We start from the raw sequence: 20,964 nt of genomic DNA on the forward strand, positions 1-20,964 counted from the left end.
GGGGGCCCCCGTACCACCGAGGGGAGAGTGGGGAGGCTCAGAGAGGCTTTGGGGGTCAGCACTGAAGACAGGATGCGATCCCTGAGGAAATGAGCCTAGAATAAGAGGATGGAGCCAGCTCCGGGGGCTGGAGGAAGGGCAAGGAGCAAAGAAGGGGAGGCACAAGTGTGTCCTGAAAAGCCAGAGAAGGAAGAGTATCCAGGAGGAGCAGCATCCCCTAGAGCATGTCATGTGCTGCTTTCTCCTCCTCTACCTGAAGGGCTGATCCTGGCAGATCCCTGACCCCTCCCAGGGTGCTCCCCACCACTACCAAACCCACCCTCGGGTCTCATTCTTACTCAGCACCTCTCCTGTTCCCATCCAGAGATACCTCCAAGTTCCACCCCCTAAGACTCAGTTCCCTCCTAGCATTAGAAGAATCCATGGGAGGGGTGGCTAGATGGAACAGTGGATAGACTCCTGGGGTCTGAGTTCAATCTGAGTTCAAATCTAGCTTCAGACACTTAATACTCACCTAGCTGTGTGACCTTGGGCAAGTCACTTAACCCATAGCAACCCCACCCCCACCAAAATCCATGGGTAAACTTCCACTTACACATTTCATATAGAGAATAGTGCAAATAGCCCATTTTACAGGGGTCAGAATCGAAACTTTGAGATATTAAGGGACTATCCCTGATCATAAATGAAGTCTCCAGAGCAAGGGGTCAAATCCAGATCTTTCCACTTCCAGTGCAGTGATCTTTCCAGCCTTCTCTACCTTCCAGGTAGCATCAGACCTTAAGTTTGAAATGTCTTTCTCCTCAAAGCCTGATCCCAGTGTGGAGGGGATCCTGAGTTTTACCAGGCTATGCCTGGGGAGGAAGGGTAACAAGCATGATAGAAGTGGTGGATTGTGCTTGATACCTGAAGACCTGCCATAGGTTCAGTACCTGGGAACCTACCTGGGATAGGTTCAGTACCCCCAGAGAAGAGCTTTCCCTTTTTTTGTCATAGCAGGCCCATATGCTAGGGCTGGGTGGGGCTCAAAATGTGCCCTTTGTGGGGGGAGGGGTGCCACAGACTACATCAAGGCTCTTGAGAAGGACAGAATTGTGACTTGGGTGAAAGGTCTTTAGAAAGGACTCCACAAATGGAAGCTCAGGGATCCCAGATCTAGAGTTGCGAGGGGTCTGCCTCCAAGCCCAGAGAGGCCAGTCTTGTCATCTGACCAAGAAAACCAGCCCAGAGTTTAAGGGACTTGCTCAAATGTCCCAGAGGTCACTAACAACAGTCAGCATCAGATCACAGGCCCTCTGATTCCACATCCAACCCGAGCTCTTTTCCCTGCAGCCTTGTCCAAACCGGGATCTGTTACCATTATTGTTTGTAATCATTAACCAGAAGAACCCTGGGTGACTTGCAAAGTCTCCTATAGATTGGCATAGTCTGTTTCTGATAAAAGAGTATTTGAAGACCCACAGGTTGAAGCTGGGAAAACCCATGTGATCTCAGCCACTGCTTTCAAAGGAGCCTGTTACTTTCCAGCCTTTCTGGAGCCCCTACTTCCTCAGCTGTCAAAGAAGGGTATGATTGGGCAGTGGATAGGGCACTGGCCCTAGAGTCAGGAGGACCTGAGTTCAAATCCAGTCTCAGACATTTCATAATTACATAGCTGTGTGACCTTGGGCAAGTCACTTAACCCCATTGCCTTGCAAAAAAAAAAAGCTAAAAAGGGTATGATTATGGTAGGATCATGAGCCCTAGAGCCAGTTAGAGACCATCTTGTCCATTTTATGATGGAAAAACTGAGGCCCAGAAAGGGGAACTAGCTTTCCCAAAGTGTTACTCAGGTTAACTAGGATTTGAACCCAGGTCCTTGGACTTCCCACTGAAGTACTTTGCTTGGAAGACTCCTTTTTCTGGAAATTGAATAAGATGGCATGCCATCCTGGAGGAAGGAAAAGCCATCGCCCGTAGGCCGAGGCGTGTGAAGGACCCCCGTCTCAACCCCAGTCACTTTATTCATGCCTGTTATTGCCCAATCTGCATGTATTGTTTTCCCCAGTAGAATAGAAACTCTTGGAAGGCAGGGCCTGTTTGTTTGGCTGATTTGTTTTGTCTCCTCTCCAAACCTAGCATGATGTTTGCTATACAGAAGGCATTTAATAAAAGCACAGCATGAGGAAATGAAGCCAGTGAAGATGCATGTGGAGACGGATAGGGAGGAGCAAGAAAAATCAGCCTGGACTCATCCAGAACCTTAAGATCCCACCTGGAAAGTCTCCAAGCCCAAGCATTTGATTAGGAATGTAAAAGCATTTCATATCAAAGTCCTTTTTTATTCCTAAATAAAAAGCCATCGAATTAAAAGATCAGAGAAAATACAAGCTAGCTAATGAGGAAGGGGGGAGGGAGGAGTATGTGTGTGTGCTCCTGTGTGTGCACACGTGTGTGCTAGCCACGTCTGTGGAAATGCTCTGGCCTCCCTTGTCAAGTGACCCACATCATAGTAGCGCCCATCTCAGTAGGCCTCTCCTTCCAAGTCTGAGGCCAAGCAAGGGACTCAAGGACATTGTGAAGGGAGGCCGAAGGCAGACAGCACCCATTGGACTGTGACTGAGCCCTAGGGGTGCCTGGGGTCCAGGCCCCAAAATGCCTCCATCTGCTAATAAGAGAAACTGTCCTGTGTTCTTGTGGGGTATTCCTTTGGGAGCTAGGGGATGAGGCCCCCAACCCTACAAGATTCTGGCAGATGACCCTGGCTAAATCCTGGGAAGCCCCAACTTGGGGAGGAAGGGGCGGCTTCCTCCCTTTGGGAAGGAGGGAAAAATCACAAATCATTAGAGGCTTGGGGGGTTAGGGGGTGATCTTGGATTTGAATGCAGATGAAATTACTCCAGTATCCTCCATCCTGGCCTCCCTTCCCCCAGATGAACAGTGGAGAGAATCATGAGGCCTTGGCCCTGGGGTAGATGTTGGTGGACTATCGTGAGGGTGATGGGGGAAGGACAGGGGCAGAGGGGGTGAGGTGGGAGGAGGAAGCGGTGCAAAGTGGGAGGGTGAGGCCCCTCTGTCTGGTGACCTCATTCTAGTGTTTAGAAAAGGGTTCAGGGCCCTCCCCCTTCTCCATCGCTATCCACACTATCCTGTCTCATCATCCTCCGGGTCCTGGGCTTAGGGACAGACTCTCCCTGTTCCTCATTCTGGAAAGCCTGGGTCCGGTCGGTCACCAGGTGGGCACCGTGTAAGGCAGCCACAGACTTTCGGGAGGACAGGACAGGCCGCGGTTCTTCTTGGTCCCTGGAAGTCTTGGAGAGATCCTCACTTGAGGACTCATTTGGAGAAGAGAACACCTGGAAAGGATGAGGAGGAGAGAGGACAAAAGTCACCGCCAAAGGCCCAGGCCTTGTGGCATTCTCCCTGAGCATGCTTCCATCTTGGCATGGCTCCGATCAGGCCAGGCCCAACCTCCTGGGAGCCCATCTTGCCCTTTCCCGGTCCCCTTCTTTGTTCCTGGAGCTGCTGGACCTCCCATCATGCTTGGCCCAACAGCCCTGTCCCACCTCCTCCAGCCCTTTAGCTCACACTGCTCTCTGACCTTGGTAATGAGAGTCTGGCACAGTTGGTCTTTGCCCACCTGTGACCTCAAGCTGTTCTCAAGGGGCTTCCTGTGGTGTCTGGTGCTGGCCTAGCACCTTCCATTTGTACCCCAGCTCCAGAAATGGGGGCACCCTCTGCAAAGTCTTTTATCCCCTCCTTTTGGTCCCAACCTATGATTTCTCCTGATAAGAAAGCTCCTCTACCCAGGCAGACCCTTGCTCGTTGAGTTCCAGGCTTTTATGGGGTCCCAGTTGAGGTGAAGTAGGGAAGTAGGGACTAATGGAGATTGGCTCATTACTCACCACACCCTGATGCTTCACGCTGAACAATCACACCCCAATGTCCTGGGGATGCCTACTATCCTCACCTCTGGCAGATCACTGGTCTCTGGCTGACTCCCCAGGTCTGGGGGCTCTAGCAGACTGATGGACCTCATGATCCCCCGGAGGTCCATGCGGGGCCGGGGTCCCAGTCCCCCAAGGCTAGGCCCTTCTCTTGGCATCCCCTGTTGTTCCTCCCCTCCTGTAGTCTTCAAGTCCCCGCTGGCCCCTGGTTCCAGGGGGGGTGGGCTAGGCAACCGGGAGGCGTCTTGAGCCAGAGGTTCCTCCGGGGAGGTCCTACCACCGACCTTCTGCTCCCAGATGTGACTCTGGCGGCTAGAAGGAAGAGAATGTGTTGACCGTGCCATCTCTTCCTTGATCTCTGTTGTCTGGCTGCCTCCCTGTGCCAGCCCGGCAGTTGGTACCTGGCTGTGAGGATGCCTTGATAGGTTTGCAGCTGCCGAAGGAAGCCAGGGTTGGGCCGGGCAATGGGGCGCAGCTCTTGTACATGCCGAAAGGCCTGGTCTAGGCCCCAATTGTACTGTTTCATGGCATAGGCCATGACGGTGGCAGCTGAGCGGCTCACCCCCATCTTGCAATGTACCAGCACACGGGAGCCTTGGGTCCTGTACAACGAGGAGGCCTCTTGGTCAGATACCCCTGGTCTGGCCTAGCTGCTGGGGCTGAGGCCAGTTGGCTTCCGAGGGCCCCACAGACTGGGGGCAGGAGGCCATGCTATTGACCCTTCCCAACAGAAAGATGTTGAGCTGAGAAAAGGGGGTGCCTTGGAAGGGACAAGGAGACAAGATCTGTGAGGCCCAGAGGAGGCGATGGGTCGAAGGGGGGCAGGGCGAGGAGTGTGGACGTCTGGCTGGGTTGGAGGGGCTGGGAAGCAGAGAAATTGGCCCACCGAGCGGCCTCAATGAAGCGATGAGTCTCCTTCCAGTGAGGCAGGAGCTGCTCCGTCTCTTCGTCCCAGAGTCGAACATTGAGATAAGTAAAGAGCCCCGGGAAGAAGTTGTCAATCTCTCTGGCTACGTTCAGGATGTGGCTGACCCTGCCAAGGAGAAGCCAGGCCGTGTTGGGCTGGGCCTGAGGGAGGCGGGCTGGGGCAGGCCTGGGGCTCAGCTAGGCCAGACCTGGGTACGTGAAGGGGGCACATGAATTTACTATTGGGCTGCCAATGCACAGTTAGAGTTCCAGAAATGACAAGAGCATCAATAAATCCCTAACATCTAGATGATCCAAAGGAAGCCACCATGTTGCAATGGTGAGTGAGCTCTGGTCACTGGTGAAGGTTTGTGGGCTGGGGCTGGAGGGGCTTCTGGGCCCATCTGTTCAGCTCCCTCATTTCACAAAAGAGGCAACTGAGGTCTCAGGAAGGGAAAGGATTTGCCTAAGGTCCCCCACAGAGTGTCAGAGGCAGAATTGGAACCCAGATCCTGTGACACCCAAGCCAGTGTTCATACTTTTGTGGCCACTCAGGGTGACCTTGGTCACTGGCCTTGGTCAAGAGGCCTTCCCTCTCTTAGGCCTCGGTTGCCTCCTGTCTCGGGTCTCTGACAGTTCCAACATTCCATCTCTTGTTTTTGTTTTTGTTTTTTTTTTGCAAGGCAAACGGGGTTAAGTGGCTTGCCCAAGGCCACACGGCTAGGTCATTATTAAGTGTCTTGAGACCGGATTTGAACCCAGGTACTCCTGACTCCAGGGCCGGTGCTTTATCCATTACGCCACTTAGCCGCCTTTCCATTTCTTGTTCTAAAAGAGATCCTGGTCATCTTCAGAGAGCCATCTCTAGGCTGGCATGTTTGTTCACTCTGCTCTGTAACTGGTGCCAGCCGGTGGCTGCCAGGAGGACTTTTACCGATACCTAGGAGCTCTGTGGCTAGATGCCAGCAGGGAAGGTGCCACCTTCTTGGGGGAGGGGCATCAAGAAAAATATTTTGGGGCAGCTAGGTGGCGCAGTGAATGGAGCACCAGCCCTGGAGTCAGGAGGACATGAGTTCAAATCATGCCTCAGATACTTAATTACCTTGCAGTGTGACCTTGGGTAAGTCACTTAACCCCACTGCCTTGCAAAAAATCAAAAAAAGAAAAAAAATCTTTTTCTGGTATTAAAAGGCAATAACAGAGGAGGTGACTCTGGTATTATACTTTGCCTGTTCTTCCTTCACCTTGGGGACTGAAGTAAAAGAGAATGGCAAAGGAGCTGGCAGGGTGGCAAGGCTGCCCTTCTAATTAGCCCCACTAGGCTAAGAAGGCGAAGAGACCACCATGACCATGACAAAGAGAAGCTAGGCTACCAGGCCGAAGGGGGCAAATCTCAAGGGGAAGGAATTTCAGCTCTCAGTTTCCCCCTCTGAAAATTGAGAATATTGACCCAGATGGCCACCAAGGTTCTTTGACCCTTACCGGTTTCTCTGCAGTTCATCCAAGTTGGCTGCATTCCACTCAGAGCCCTGTGGAAAAGGTAGTAGTGGTAGGCGGCTGCCCCCCTCCATCTCCCCACCCAACCCCAGCATCCCTCACCAGTCCCAACAGTGGTAAGCTTACCAGGTACAGGTGGGGGAAGATGTGGGAGGGCCGATCCCTCTGGGCCATGAGCACCAACATCTGGTTATCGATGAAGTCTCGGTACTGCTGTAGGGGACAGCCCAAGTGTTCCTCAAGGGTCTGGCGAATCTGAGGAAGAGGGCCAAGGAAGAGGCAGGAAGCTGTAGGTAGGTAAGGATACCGTGACCCCTACCCGGGACTGTCCAGGATGCACAAGCCAAGGTTGATGGTGAGGGAGACGCAAGCTCTCGACCTCCCACAGTGGTCAGGGGGCAAAGGCCAAGACCAAGAGACACAATAGGGGATGGTTCTTGGGGCAGGAGTGAGGCTGAGGCCTATAGGTAAAGGGTGGGTGGTCTGAAGAAAGCTGTCGCAACAGAGAAAACTTCCCAGGCAGGCTCTTTCTGGCCTGGTTTCTTGGGGTCCCTCTACCTCTTTGGAGGTGACGCTCTCCAGGTCGATGGTGTCCAGGACATGCCACAGTTCATCCCTGATGAGCTGCTCCATCCGTTCTTGCTCAGAGTACCTAAGGGGAGGAGTGGCCATTGAACCAGGGTCCCCAGTTCCAGCTCCCCCCAAGCACACCCACCGGCCTTCAGCCCCAAAACACAGCTGCTTCTTTCCCCACCCTCCTTTCTGCCCCAACAGTGCTGACCCACGAGGGTCTCCACTAGGCAGCTGAGACCGAAGGGACTCCAGGTCAGCCATGGCCATCCATTCATTGAGGCAGCTCTGGTCCGAGGTGATTCGGTCCTGGTAGTAGCCAGTCCAGGCAAGGGCACTGCCTCCCGGGACCAAGCCGTTGCCCAGAGCCATTTCACAGGCCTGGTGGAGCACTTGGAGGGTGGCCCTGAAGGGGAGAAGCAGGGCAGGTGGGAAGTCACTCAGCTCTGGTAACCACCTCCTGGGGCCTAATCTCTGGGGATACAAAGAAAGCCAGAAGGCAGCCCTGCCCTCAGGAAGCTCCTAGTCTGGTGCGGGAGACAACAAGCAAAGGACAAGGATGAGTAGGGCCTTTGGAAGAGAGGGGAGGTTCTAGAATGAAGACCAGGCGGGGCGGCCTTCTCGGAGAAGGAAGCCTGGGAGCTCAAGAGGTCCGAGCAGAGCCTATGGGGCCTGGTGGGTGGCCAGAGAGAAGGCTCAGAGCAGAGAAATGCAGGAGCCAGGAGGCTGAGGCCACTAGATCCAAGATAGCATGTCAGAGAGCAAGAGAGAGAGAGAGAGAAGTGCACAAGGCCTGGCATGGGAGGAGGGAGCTGGGTCAATGCCCAGCATTCCTTATTTGGTCCTGGAGTTCACTGAGGAGGAGGTGACACGACTGGACCTGTGCTTTAGGAAAATCACTTCAGTGGTTGAAAAGAGGATGGACAGGAGAGAGACCTGAAGCAGGCAGACCGCCCCCCCCCCCCCCCCCCCCCGCCCCCAGCAGCCATGGCAATAGTTCAAGTCCAAGGATTTCCACTTCTCCTGCTCTCGGTGTCCATCTTCTTTAGGCTTTTGTGACTCACTCCCCAGAACTTACAGGGAAGCTGTGGTTGCTCTGGGGCCATTAGGCCAGGCCTTCCCCCTCCCCTGGTCCACCTCTTCCCCACCCACCCCCACTGCCTCTTACCCCCCCACTTCTCATTCTTACCACATGGTCTGTATGGAGATGGGCTTGAAAATTCTCGTCTGACCCCCAGATATCACAGTGAAGCCCCTAGAAGCGGGGGGAGACAAAGCCCTCAGGAGTGGGCAGTGCCAAATGGGCATTTCCCAGGCTTCCAGGGGCAGAACAACTCCTCCCCCATTCCACGCCCTGGCCTCAGTTTCCTCAGTCGAATGAAGGGATTGAGTTAGGTCATCTTCTAAACACCGTGTGAGTCATGAATTGCATTACACGTAGCTACATTCCTCAAAGGTTCTCGACTTTCTACAGGGCCAGTTCCCACCCCTGAGCTCACCTGCCCTTATCACATCTGCCCTCTGAGTTAGGCGAGTGTGTTATCTCTGTCGGACAGATGAGGCAACAGAGATCCAGAGAACTCCAGGCTCTCCCCACAAACCTCACCACCCAGATCCCAAAGTACAGGTGATCCAAACAGCCTTCTTCCCCTCCCTCTAATATCAAAGTTGCTTCTTCTCACCCATCACCATCCAGGTAAACTTGTGTGTCACTCCAGAGGGGTAGGACCAGCCCCAAGGTGCAGTTGGGAGTACTGAGGGACAGAAGGAAAGACTGCTGGGCTCTGCTTGCCCTTCCTGTCTCCCCAGTCTCCCCACGGCCAGCAGCTCCCCTACCTGCTCAGGGAGAAGTCTACCCCCAGGAGGACAGTCTCATCCTGGCTCAGTGGCTCCGACGTGGACACCACAAGCAGGTATCTGAGCCATTGAGGCCTTGTGGTCTCCAACTGCACGGCCTGGGGGAGGAAGGCACATGATCAATCTCAACACATCTCCTGGGATGGGGAGTGGAGGGAGGGTGGAGGAGATGGGGGAACTGGACCTATGATTCATCGATGGAACTCCATTCTGTAGATCAAGGCAGGTGGGGACTTTCTCTGAGACACTAAGTGAAGTGACTTGTCCAGGTCCTACAGCCAGAATGTGGCAGAGGCAGGACCTAAACCCAGGTCTTCCTGGCTCTGAGGCCAGCTCTCTATGTCTAAGCCATGCTGCCTCTCAGCCATTCCCATCATCCCCATCACCCCCCTCTCTCCAAGTTCAGTGGGGTCCTGAGCTCCTATGTGGGCATGGGGTGGGGGGAGAGTGAGGGGAGTGGCGTACACTACAGGCATGATGCAGGCTCTCACAAAGCTCAATAAGATGGAGACACTGATAACAGGAGGAATAGACAGAAGGTGGAAAGCAATATTAGACAGCAAGAGAGGGAGAGGTTCCATCTTGCTGGGAAAGCTGAGGCTTCCCCAGAGGAGGTGACATTTAAGCCAGGCCTTCAGAGATGGGGGGGTGGGATTTTAAAAATGGGGTAAGTTTTCCTAAAGCCTAGACTTAGCTTTGGGGGGATAATCCAAGGACCAGGGAGGGTGGCTCTAAGGCTGGAAGAGACCTCTGAAACCAGTTAGTCTGACTCTTCTCCTACTGCAGAGGAGGAAACTGAGGCACAGGATATTAAGTGACTTTTAGAGATGTAAGATCATGGATTTGGAGATGACCAGAATCTTAAAGGCCAGCTCATCTAACTCCTTGTTCTTACACATGAGGAAAGTGATGCTTAGGGATGTTAAGGGATGCTCCAGATCTCCGGCAACAGTCAGAATTTGAACTCAGGTTCCCTGGAACAGAGGGTTCCTGTAAGAAACAGAGCTGGAAAGGTAAGCTAACCTTGTAAAACTGGTGTTAGTGAGAGGGTTATGGGAAATGGGGCTTCAGGGAGGCTGGCCAGGGGTCAGATGAGCTGGGGAGCAGGGGGCTTATAGGGGATGGAGAGGAAATGGAAAGGGGGAAACAAAGTCCAATGGAAGGCCAAGGCCTCAGGGGCAGTGACTGGCTGGTCAAGGGGGAGGGAGAGAGAAAAACAAGATGCCTGAGGTTTGAAATGGTCGGGGGGAGGCAGGGAGAAAGTCAGTGTAGAAAATCACAGACTCAGAAGGAGCAGATGATGGTGGAAAGATGCAGACTTCAGTTTGAGACATGTTGCATTGCAGATGGTGTCAAGGCATCCTGGTCGAGATGGTGCTGAGCTAGGCAGGGTGACAGAGGGAGGTCAGGGTCCTCCTCCCGGAGGGGTGACTGAAGCCCTGGAAGGAGATGGACTTGCCCGAGGGACAGAATATGGAGAGAAGACGGAAGAGGAATGAGCACAGAGCCTTGGGGGGACGGGGAGGAAGAGGAGACAGAGAAGGCACAATCAGAGATGGAGGAGAACTGGCAAATTGGCCGCTTTCCCATCCCTGTCCCTCGGCCGGCCTCTTACCAACTGGATGTTGTCCTGGGCCCTCAGCAGTCCCACCATGAGGTGCAGGTGCCTCTTCTGTTCTTGCTTCCCAGAGTTCGAGGACTCTGGAGTCCCCTGGCCGTCGGGGAGGTCAGAGAGAGGCTCTTCATCTTCTGGTTCGTCATCATCTGACTCGTCCTGATCCTCACTACTGGGCTCCCCTCTGTCCTGAAGCCCCAGGACAGCCCCGCGAAGCACGGCAAAACTCTGCCTGCCCAGGAACAGGAGGGTCCCTTATTCTCTGAAGATCTCAAAGCACTTAACCTAGCCATTATCCATTCCCCTTGGGAAAGGCCACCCCATCTTCCCTTCTTACCCAATAAGGCAAGGAATTGGAGAGAGGCCAGGTCTTAGGCCCAAAACATCCCCCTCCTGCTACTGTCCCCCAGAATGCCCTCTGACCTCCCCAGCCAGCCAGTTGTGGGGAGGGGGGCCGGGGGGCTTCCTCACCTGCGCTGCAGCTGGCTCCTCCTGTTCAGGCCTTCATCCTGCCAGGGAAGCAGCCCCATGGAGGGGGGTGAGAGGGGCTCTGCTGGTGCCTCCCCTCCCCTCCCCTGGCCCCCAAGGTCTAACAGGCTCCTTCTTGGGAGCCAGGCCCAGGGCAGGAGAGCCAAGGGAAGGGGGGCCCAGAGCATGGGGAGCCAGGGTGGGGGGGCATGGCATGGAGAGCCAGGGCAGGGAAAGCCAGGGCAAGGGAGCCAGGGTGGGGGGTGGGGCAGAGCAGGGGGAATGGGGGGGCAGAGCAGGGGGAGCCAGTGGGGGGCAGGGGGAACTAGGGAGGTGGGCAGAGCAAGGGGAACGGGGGGGGGGCCCAGGGTGGAGGGGTCAGGGCAGGGGGAACGGGGGGGGCAGGGCAGGTGGAGCCAGTGGGGGGCAGGGGGAACCAGGGAGGGGGGGAGAGCAGGGGGAATGGGGGGGCAGGGCAGGTGGAGCCAGTGGGGGGCAGGGGGAACCAGGGAGGTGGGCAGAGCAGGGGGAACGGGGGGGGGGGCCCAGGGTGGAGGGGGCAGGGCAGGGGGAACCAGGGGGTCAGGGCAGGGGGAACCAGTGGGGGGCAGGGTGGGGGGGCAGGGCAGGGGGAACCAGGGGGTCAGGGCAGGTGGAGCCAGTGGGGGGGCAGGGGAAACCAGGGGGCAGGGCAGGTGGAGCCAGTGGGGGGCAGGGTGGGGGGGCAGGGCAGGGGGAACCAGGGTGGGGCAGGGGGAACCAGGGAGGTGGGCAGAGCAGGGGGAACGGGGGTGGGGGCCGGGGGGGGGGCAGGGCAGGAAAAGCCAGGCCTTCTAGCCACGGGGAGGGACTGACGGGAAAGTGGGAAGGAGCTCGGAGTCCGCGGGCCCCCCCTTCTTTTTCCCGGGAATCCCTGGGGTGGGGGAGGGGAGGGGGTCGGGGCGGCGGAGGTGGGCTCCCCCCCTGCCCTCCGCCGCCCCCCGGCCCCGGCCGCGCCCCCAGCTGTCTCGGGCCGCCGGGCACTGCCCGCTGGCAGGCGAGGGGGGGGGCTGGGGGCGGACTCACCGCGGGGCCCACGGGGGTGGAGTGGCCGCTGCCCGAGGGGGACCGGCTGACGGTGACCAGGGCCATGGGGGCAGCCCAGGCCGCCCGGGCCCGGCCAGGCCAGAGCAGACCAGGAAGGAGGCGCGAGCGGAGCCGGGCCGAGCCGCCGGGGCTGGCACCTCCCTGCCGAGCCGCCCCGCCCCGGGGAGGAGCCGCCGCGCCCGCCCCCCCCAGGCCAGGTGACCGCCGGCTGGACGTCTGGGCACCCCCGGAGGGCTCGGGGGGCACAGGCCGCCAGCAGCCCAGCGCCATAGCTGCCCCTCGTGTCCTCGGGGGACCCCCTCGGTGGAGCTGGATAGAAGCCCCCGGAGGACAGGTCTGAAGTTGGCAGGGGCACCCCGTGCCAGAGGCTGCCCTTGTGCCCCCTGCAGGGCAGGCGGGCCTGAGGCTGCTCCCCACCCCCCCCACCCCCGCCTTCTATGGCCCGGTCCAGACCGAAGCCCCTGGAGGGCAGGCCAGAGGCTGCCTCTCCTGCCCTGTCTGCCCACTCTCCCCTTGGACCCATGTGGGAGTGCCCCCCCCCAGTAGGGACTTCTCAAGGGGCGCGGGGAGGAGGAAGCAGGCCGGTCCGATGTCCCACTTCCACAGGCATCTTGGACTGGGGTGGGAGAAGCCCAGAAGGAGCACCTGGAGCCCCTGCCCTCCCCCCGCGCCCACAAAGCCGAGCTGAGCCACAGGCTGGGTTTGCATTTATTTCCGTCCCCAGTTCCATCTTGGACTCCCCTGACCCCTCCCCCAGCTGGTCAGCAGTTTATAAATAAATAAATTATAAAAGCCAGGAATGAGGCCTGGCCTGGGCAGTGTCCTCTCCACCCCGACCAGGCGGCTCAGTGGTCAGTGAGGGAGAGCCGCAGAATTCGCTGTAGCTCCTCCTCTTCCTGCTGCCCCCTCCTCTCTCTCTCCTCCTGCTCTCGGGAGGACAGTTCCAGGGCCAGGCGGAGCTGCTCATCAAAGCTGGGGGGGCTCAGGGTGGGAGGGGTCAGGCGAGGGGACCCCGGGCCTCCGGGTTCTGGAGGGGGCAGCAGGCTCTCCTGGAGGGCCCTGCCAAGGGAGGGGTGGAGCTGACAAGGACTGAGGAGCAGAGGAACCCCAGCCCTCTCTCCTTGCAGTGAGAGACCCCTTTAGCGAAGCTCCTGGGACCCCCACTTCCTGAATCCGCCCAAGGGACACTGAGCTGAGAAGAGATGGCGAAAGCAAAGCTATCTAAAGAAGCCTGGCAGCGGCTCAGATGGCACCTTTTGAAATGGGTGGTTCTACTTTTAGTGTCCAAGTGTTCTGGTGTTCTAGGATTCCCTAGAACCAAGGCAAGGGCCCTGGCGAAACAAGAACACCCAAAGGGGGGGAGGGGCAGTCTGCCTTCACCCCAAGGGCACAGTATCTTGTCCCACCAGCTCACCCCTTCCTTCCCCCCCATCCACCTTCCCTGAGCTCGCCAATCCTAGAGGCAGAAGTGGCCATGAAAGGGTGAGGGGGGGTGTCAGTGTGGGACCCCTAGGGTGGTGCTGGTGGCAGCGATGGAGGGCAGAAGATGCCTCAAGAGTGGGAGGGGGCTCACCGCTCCAGCTGCAGCTGTTCCTCATAGGCAGGTGGGGGAGAGTGGAGGTCTGGGCCTGGCCGGGTGTTGGTCAGAGCCTCCCAGATGGTCACCTGGAGAAGGGAAGCCAGAGGGGAAAGGGGAAAGGCGGGAAGGGAAGGGAGGGAAGGGGAAGGGAAAAGGGGAAAGGGAGAGGGAGGAAAGGGGGAAGGGAAGGGAGAGGAGGGAAAGGAAGGAGAGAGAAGAAGAGGAAAGGGAAGGGATTTCTTGGTCAGGATCTGAACGCTGCCTCACTTGGATCCCACATCCAGGACCCTCCATCCCACTCATACTTTGGACCCCCGAGGGGTGGGATGGACTGGCCCCCATGTTCCTCCCCTCCAGACCCCGTCCCCAGCCTCCTCCAGGCTACAGAGGTCCCCACTCTGCCTTTCTCCACTTGGGCGCCAGCCCCAGGCCCCTCGGTCTTTTACCTGCTCGGTCTCGGTCCCAGCCTCTAGCAGACTCTGCTGGATGGCAAACTGCAGGAGGTCGTCATCTTCGTCTCTTAGGGGCTCACTGTGCCCAGCACCCAGGACACTGTAGCCCTCGGGTACCTCAAACACGGCCGGGTCCACCTCACAGGGAAAGGGACTCCCTGGGAAAGGGAGAGGCCCAGGTCTCAGGGCTGCCCTCTCCAGGCCCCATCTTTTGGGGTCCTCTCCTTCCCCCCCCCCCCGACTATACCAGCAGCAGGACAGCTAGGCTCTGTGGGCCCAGGGCTAGGAGAGGGCGCCCACACAGAGCTGAGAGGTTCATCACAGCCACACAGGTTGCCGAAGGTGATCCGGGCATTGAGCACGTGGAACAAGGGGATCTCTGAGGGGACAGCAGAGCCAGGCCCTGAGCCACAGCAGCCTTGCCCCATGGCCAGCCCCGCCCCCCAGTTGAGCCCAGATGTGGACATGCACTCCCTCGCCTGACTTAGGCCTCCCTCATGCTTCTCCCCCTTGCACTCCTAAGGCCCGTCCCTCGGAGATTTCCTCCCCGCCTCTGTCTCCATCCTGTATGGACCCCATTCTTTACCAGAGAATGTTTGCTTTTCTTGTACCCCCACTCCCCTGCCCATGACCTTGCATCCCACTTGCTGTGGAGCTTTTAGACGCCCATATATGCACTGGAGTCTCCCCTAGACAAAGTTCTTTGAGAATAGGAAGTTGCCCCTTGTTTCTGTACCCCTGAGATCTTACAAAATACCAGACAAATAGGAGGTGTTTAATAATTGATCGGGCGGCCATGTCACGCTGGTGAGTGACGGTGATGGGGGCAGGGCTCCCACACAGACAGAAACCCTAGCCCCTGAGGCCCTCTCCACTCCACCTTTCCACATTCTTCCTCACCAATCTTGACAGGAAAGCCTGGTGGGAGGCGCAAGGTGATGAAGTCCCGAAGCTTGGCAAAGTGGGCATTGCTGATGGCCATGAGGTCGATGATGGGGGTCACCTGGTCACCCAGAGACAGGGGGTGCTCCTCACTCAGCCAGAGGGTGGCCTTGAACCTGCCAGAACAGCCTTGGCCTATCAGACCTGCCTAGGCTCTGCCACCCAGGCCTCAGCCAGCTCCAGACCAGAGGGGGAGCTGCAGGGATGGCCCTTTCCAGACGCCCAAGCCACTGGTCCAGCCAGGCTAGGCCTCAGGGCCAGGTACCAGTACAGGGGATAGATTTGTGGGACTGGGGAGCCAGGCAAAGGGGGAGAGGGAGAAAGTCTGTACCTCTGTACTTTGCTGGTCATCTCAATGGGGCGGCCGATGTTCCGAGACTCCAAGCTGAAGTTGGGGTCAAAATACTCTTCCGGGGAGATGGCCGTGGGGTTGGTGGGACTGGCGGACTGCAGCACAGGGGCCTGTCCCAGCCCCACCCAGGAAAAGTGCTCAGCCTTTGCAGCCCCCCACACTCCAAGACCTGAGTGTGGCTTCCCTGCCCCCCTTCCTCCCCACCAGCCAAGGGGTCACGGCCTGGCCAGCCCCGACTCACCCCGTTGTGGGAGGAGTGCTGCTGGGCCATCCCCAAGAAAGACTGGAAGGGTGTCTTCCCCCCTGTGGGAACAGAAGGACTGATGAGAGCAGGTTTCCCTGGGCTCCTGGCCTACCCTCTCCCCCTCAGAGCAGGCCCCCCTGGCCCTGGCTTGGGAAATTGGCAGGTGGGGACCCAGCAATGCCAGAGCACAGGTCCCTGAGGGCAGGGACTCAAGGTCTGGTATGCAGCAGGTGCTTAATCAATGGGCGATGAATCCTCAAATGAGTGAAGGTGTGGGCAGGCCTACTGGATTTCCTGCCTGTTTCATTCCTTCAGCAGAAGAGGTATGACAAGGGACCAGGAGGGGGCACCACAGTACATAGAGCAACTCAGGAAGACCCGAATTCAAGTCCAGCCTAGCTCTGGGACCTCGGACATGTTAGCTAAGCTCCACTTGCCTCAGTTTCCTCATCTGTAAGATGGGGCTTCTAGTTTAGCCCAGTGTGTAAGCCCTATATAAATGTCAGCCATTATTCTTGTGATTATTATTTGACCTATTCCTCAGATGAAGCGAATGAGACCCCAAAAAGGAAGCCTCGACCCCCACCCTACTGCCCCACTGTGGCAGAGAGACCCCAGAGCCCAGCCAAGGGATCACGGGCAGCTGGGCGCACCTGGGTTTACCTTTGGTCTTGGCTTTGTCCTGATCAGAGAGATGTTCCGTCCGGGTTCTAGTCACAAGCTCCACATTGTTGGCACTGTAAACCTGAGGGGCGAGGGGGAGAGCAGGGGCTGAAGGGGTCAGGAGAGACTCCGAGCCTCAGGCTGGAGCCAGTGTCCCCTCACCTCCCGGCCCCACGTTTCCAGACCAAGGAAGTTGGAGCTACCCTGGCATGGACACAAGAAGGGGACAGGAGGGAGGGGGTGGAAGGCAGGCTAACCCCTCCCCTCATAGAATCACAGGTTTAGAATTGGAAAGAGGCCCAGAGGTCACTGGTGCCACTCTGAGTTTGCAGATGAGGAAACTGAGGCTAGGAGATTTAGTGACCTGTCCACTCTCCCCATTCCCCCCATCAATTATCTCAGGGGGGCCTCACACCAGCCCTGAGAGGAAGGCAGGGCCAGGACTTCTTTAGGAAGGCCACAGTTTCCCCAAGGTCACTTTGACTAGCAGCAACAAGGTAGGCATGCGACTGTCTGGTGCCAACTCTGGGATTCGCATGGCAGGGAGGATCGAAGTGGAAAGAGTGGGGTTCTTCTGGCAGATGCTGCCCCCTGTCCCTCACTTCCCCGGGGCCCCTTCCTCAGTTCCTGCCTTGGCCTCGTAGCCGCTAACAGTTTCCATCTTCTCTGACCGCCAGCCCCAGATCCCACATTTGTTCCTGTAAGAGACCAAGGTGTTTCAGTGGAGACCCTCTCCCTGACCTTCAAGGCCATTTTTCCTCCTCCTTTCTTTGACCCAGAAGCAGGAATGAACATACTTTTCTATATCAACAGTGTTATAGTAGGTGATGAGGTTTCCAGGCTACCCCAGTTTGTTCGGGCTAGCCTCAAGCTCATCACTTACAATACCAGAAAACATTCTAGAAGTGAATTTAGGCTAGAACATTGAAGGCCAGGAGCTTACCCACCCCTAAACACCCACTGCTCTCTTCAAGGCCTCAGCCACGGACAGCCATGGGGCAGCTGATGGACTCTACCTGGCAGAAGGGAGCAGGGAGCAGGCCAGGGAACCCTGCTGCCCCTCAGGCAAGCCCCTCTGCTCAGCTCTGGCCAGCCCTGTGTAGCTATGGGATCCTAGGATGGATCAGCTAGAGCTGAAAGCAACCTCAGAGACTATCATGTACACTCCACTGGTTTGTACAGTGAGGGGAAACTGAGGCTGCAGAAGAATGGCGCAGTCCCTTTGTCTAAGTCTTGTTTTACTGACCTTTTCCCGTTATTCCTTTTGTCTCATAATCTTTTTTTTTGGTCACCTTTTTATAGTACTTTCTGGTTGAAAAAAAAATTCATAAGACTGTAAGGAAGGCAGGGCAAAGTTTGTTTCTTGGAATGCCGTTCTACAGATGAGGGCCAGCAAAGGCAAACCACTCACTCATCCAGGGTCACACAGCGCCTGTCAAAGCCAGGTGCTCCCCAAAAACCCGGCCTCGTGGGCCCTCCCTCCTCCCTCTGGCCTAGTTTTGGGCTGACCTCTCAAAGGCAACATTGCGGGTATCCAGGTGGGTGGACACGATGGGCGAGGTGAGCCGGCTGGCCACGTGTTCCTCACTAGGCTGCATGGCCGCCAGCAGTGCCTCCGGCTCATGCAGGGCCAAGGCCAGCGTCTCCGTGCGGACCATCTGCTGGTCGTGGTCCACTTCCATTACCAGGGCGCCGGCCTCTAGAGGGAGCTTGAGTCAGGGACCCCAATCTGGGCTCTGAGGAGCCAGGTCCTCCAGGATATAGGAATGAGTCCAGATGAGGGTGCCCATCCATCCCGGGACCAGATCCCGGGCTGAGTTGCCTACCTCAGTTTCCCCCTTTTTTCTCACCCTGGCCCTTGAAGATATAGCTCCGCCGGCCCCGCTGCCAAGTCATATGCTCAAAGCCCAGGAGGCTGGTGTCCACACGAAGGTTCTGGCCGCATTTCCACACGCGATATACATCACTTGGGCACATCTTTGACACGAGGGGCACTGCAGTAGGCATGGGGTTGGGGCTGGAGAGATCCCAGCTTGGCCAGAAGCACCTGAGTGCTTGGGGGGGGGGGGCGGGGAGTTCCTGCTCCCAACCCAATACCCCCTCCAGTCTCCACTTACCCCAGCTGGTGAATTCCCACTTCATTTCTACATAGAAATCAGGTGCCTAGGAGAGACAGAAGGCCCTGTTAGGGACCCCAGAGCCCGCCCCACTGGAAGACCCTGAACCTCTCCTACCAAGCTGCCCTCCCTTCACTTCCAAGGCCTTTCCCCCAATGCTGGCCCCTCCAGCAAGTATCCAGCCCCTTCACTTCTGCAGAGCAGCAGCTACAGCAGGATGAGCTTGAAGTCAGCAGGGATGGGGGGGATGAGGCCTACCTCATTCACCTACTATGACTTTGAACCAGGGCCTCAGTTTCCACAGGTGTAGAATGGGAAAATCTTTGTACTACCTGCTAGCCAGGGGTGTAGGAAAGTGCTTTGGAAATGGCTGATTTTATGGAAAGGGGGTGCAGGGGTTGAGTGTGTGTGTGTGTGTGTGTGTGTGTGTGTGTATGTGTATGTGTGTATGTGAACTCACTCTCAGGTTAGAGTCCAATCGGACACCTACAAGCTCTGTGGCTTTAGGCAAGGGCCTTAACCTCTCTCTGAATCTCAGTTTCCCCATCTGTAAAACTGGAAACATGAGCCTGGCCTGGCCTTCCTCTCAGGACTGTTTGCTATAAGTGACTGTCCCTGCTGGCAATAGCATCGTGGGCCCATACCCGTCCAACCCCACCTCATCTGCCCAGCTTGTACCCCTGTACCTGGCAAAGCTTGTTGAGGAGCTCGGGGATACCTGCCAGCCTCTGGGTGGCTCGTTGGTAGTCCCGGTACTGCAAGACCAGTTGGACGATCTCGGGATCCCCAGTACTGACAGCCTCCTGCAGGACTACAGGGTGGGCCCCTCACCTGGGCATCCTGTCGCCCTTCCCCCCAGCCCCACCCCCAGTCACATCTGGCCCAGGCTGCCCATGGGCCTTCCCAGCATCCTACATTCCTGGTCCCACGTTCACACTCCTAGGCCAGTTGAGATGGGCAGGATGGGGCGGGGCGGGGCGGGGAGGACCACTGGGTGGGAGATCACTAAAATCCCAGCTGGGCCTTGAAGGTCTCAATAGACACTTGGGGAACGACTTTGGAAAGCTCTTCACCTATGAGGAGCATTCAGGCCTAGGCAAGGGGAAATGGCGTGTCTAAGGGCAGAAGCGCCAGGGTGGACAGGCAGGATGAGAAGCCGGGGCTCCTGACCCTCAGCGGTTACCGCCAACATGACCTCTCGTTTTATAGGGAGGAAGCTGAGACCCAGAGAGGTCAAGTCGCCTGTCCAGGGCCACACAGCCCTATCTCACTTGGTGAGAAGGGAAGAAGGGGGAGCCCGGACTGGAAGGGTCGGCCGGGCCAGGCCGGGATGGTCCCCCTCTCCTCCCAGCAGGGTCCGGCGGCTTCCCCATCAGGTACCTGCCCAGCCCTGGTGGTTCTCCTTGCCCACGTTGGCATTGTGCCGGAGCAGGACTCGGACGGACTCCAAGTTCCCCAGGGACACGGCCAGCTCCAGCGGGGTCCGACCCCGAGGATCTACTAACTCGATGTCATGCTGTGGAGAGGGGGGCAGTGCCCTGCAGAGTCTGGGGCTGGGCCGGGGGGGGGGGCAGGAGGCCTGGCAGAGGAAGTCGAGAGCCTCACCTGGGAAGTGGGGAGCCTGGGGGGCACCGAGGGGGCAGTGCCCTGGAGGGGCCTGGGTGGTGGGGACGGGGGAGGGGGGTCCGGAAGCCTGGCAGAGCCGAGCCGGTAAGGGGGGGCACCGGGAGGGGCCTGGAGGGGGGATGGGCGCAGGAAGCCTGGCAGGGCCGAGCCGGTAAGGGGGGGCACCGGGAGGGGGGCAGAGCCCGGGAGCGGCCGGAGCCTGGGTGGGGGCGGGAAGCCTGGCAGGGCCGAGCCGTGCCGAGGAGGGGTCGGGGCCCGGGCCCGGCGGGCCCGCCTCACCTGGCGGCTGTGCAGCGCGGCCTCCAGCTCCCGGTGCCGGTTGGCCCAGACGAGCCGGTGCAGCGGGTAGCTCGGGCCCGGGCCGGCCATGCTCGGCCTCAGAGCCGCGGCCTCCGCCTCCGCCGCCGCCGCATCCCGGGCCGGGCCGCCGGGTGGGCGGGCGGGCGGAGCCAGGCGGGGCGGGGGCGCGGCGCGGCGGGGCGGCCCTGACCCTGACCTCGACCCGGGCCCGCGGCGGCCCCGCAGGGAGCAGGCGGCGCGGCTTGGAGGGGGAGGGGCGGCGGGAGGCGGGGCGGGCCCCCTCCCCCGGGCGGCCCCTCCCCCGGCCCGGCCCGGCCCCTCCCCCCGACCCAGCCCCTCCCCCGGCCCGACCCGGCCCCTCCCCCCGACCCGGCCCCTCCCCCGGCCCGGCCCGGCCCCTCCCCCGGCCGGCCCCTCCCCCGGCCGGCCCCTCCCCCGGGCGGCCCCTCCCCCGACCCGGCCCCTCCCCCCGGCCGGCCCCCCCTCCCCCCCGCCCGGCCTGGCCCCTCCCCCGGCCCGGCCCCCTCCCCCCAGCCTGGCCCTGCCCCTCCCCCGGCCCGGCCCGGCCCCTCCCCCCGGGGCCCCTCCCCCCGGCCGGCCCCCTCCCCCCGGCCCGGCCCCTCCCCCGGCCCGGCCCCTCCCCCGGCCCGGCCCCGCTCGGCCACCGGGGGGCGCGCTGCGCCGCGGGGCCTGGGCCTCCTTCCGGCAGAGGCCTGGGCCCCCCCCCGGGCTCCGTTTCCTCTTCTGCCAAAAGAGAGGGCAGG

At 58.8% G+C, this 20,964-nt stretch overlaps 2 protein-coding genes across 2 annotated transcripts; both read right to left on the reverse strand.

Moving 5' to 3' along the window:
* Positions 1 to 2,277: 2,277 nt before the first annotated feature.
* On the reverse strand, positions 2,278 to 12,050 carry SSH3 (slingshot protein phosphatase 3). The gene is made up of 14 exons (XM_074230953.1): positions 11,905 to 12,050; positions 10,843 to 10,880; positions 10,372 to 10,603; positions 8,736 to 8,854; positions 8,582 to 8,653; positions 8,089 to 8,154; positions 7,111 to 7,305; positions 6,888 to 6,981; positions 6,456 to 6,584; positions 6,315 to 6,361; positions 4,813 to 4,959; positions 4,328 to 4,528; positions 3,950 to 4,238; positions 2,278 to 3,335 (listed from the first exon to the last, which is right to left on the reverse strand). The coding sequence occupies exons 1-14, from the start codon at positions 11,968 to 11,970 to the stop codon at positions 3,090 to 3,092; spliced, it is 1,941 nt and encodes a 646-aa protein (XP_074087054.1). The 5' UTR covers positions 11,971 to 12,050; the 3' UTR covers positions 2,278 to 3,089.
* A 448-nt stretch (positions 12,051 to 12,498) lies between these two features.
* ANKRD13D (ankyrin repeat domain 13D) lies at positions 12,499 to 20,353 on the reverse strand. The gene is made up of 15 exons (XM_074230954.1): positions 20,180 to 20,353; positions 19,655 to 19,790; positions 18,961 to 19,085; positions 18,275 to 18,320; positions 18,008 to 18,151; positions 17,667 to 17,856; positions 16,789 to 16,855; positions 16,158 to 16,239; positions 15,492 to 15,553; positions 15,230 to 15,360; positions 14,857 to 15,014; positions 14,204 to 14,335; positions 13,951 to 14,114; positions 13,499 to 13,590; positions 12,499 to 12,984 (listed from the first exon to the last, which is right to left on the reverse strand). Exons 1-15 carry the CDS (start codon positions 20,267 to 20,269, stop codon positions 12,771 to 12,773), a joined length of 1,833 nt encoding a protein of 610 aa, XP_074087055.1. The 5' UTR covers positions 20,270 to 20,353; the 3' UTR covers positions 12,499 to 12,770.
* Between the last annotated feature and the right edge of the window lie 611 nt (positions 20,354 to 20,964).

Source organism: Macrotis lagotis, chromosome 3 (genome assembly GCF_037893015.1).
Source record: "Macrotis lagotis isolate mMagLag1 chromosome 3, bilby.v1.9.chrom.fasta, whole genome shotgun sequence".
Classification (NCBI taxonomy): Eukaryota; Metazoa; Chordata; class Mammalia; order Peramelemorphia; family Peramelidae; genus Macrotis; species Macrotis lagotis.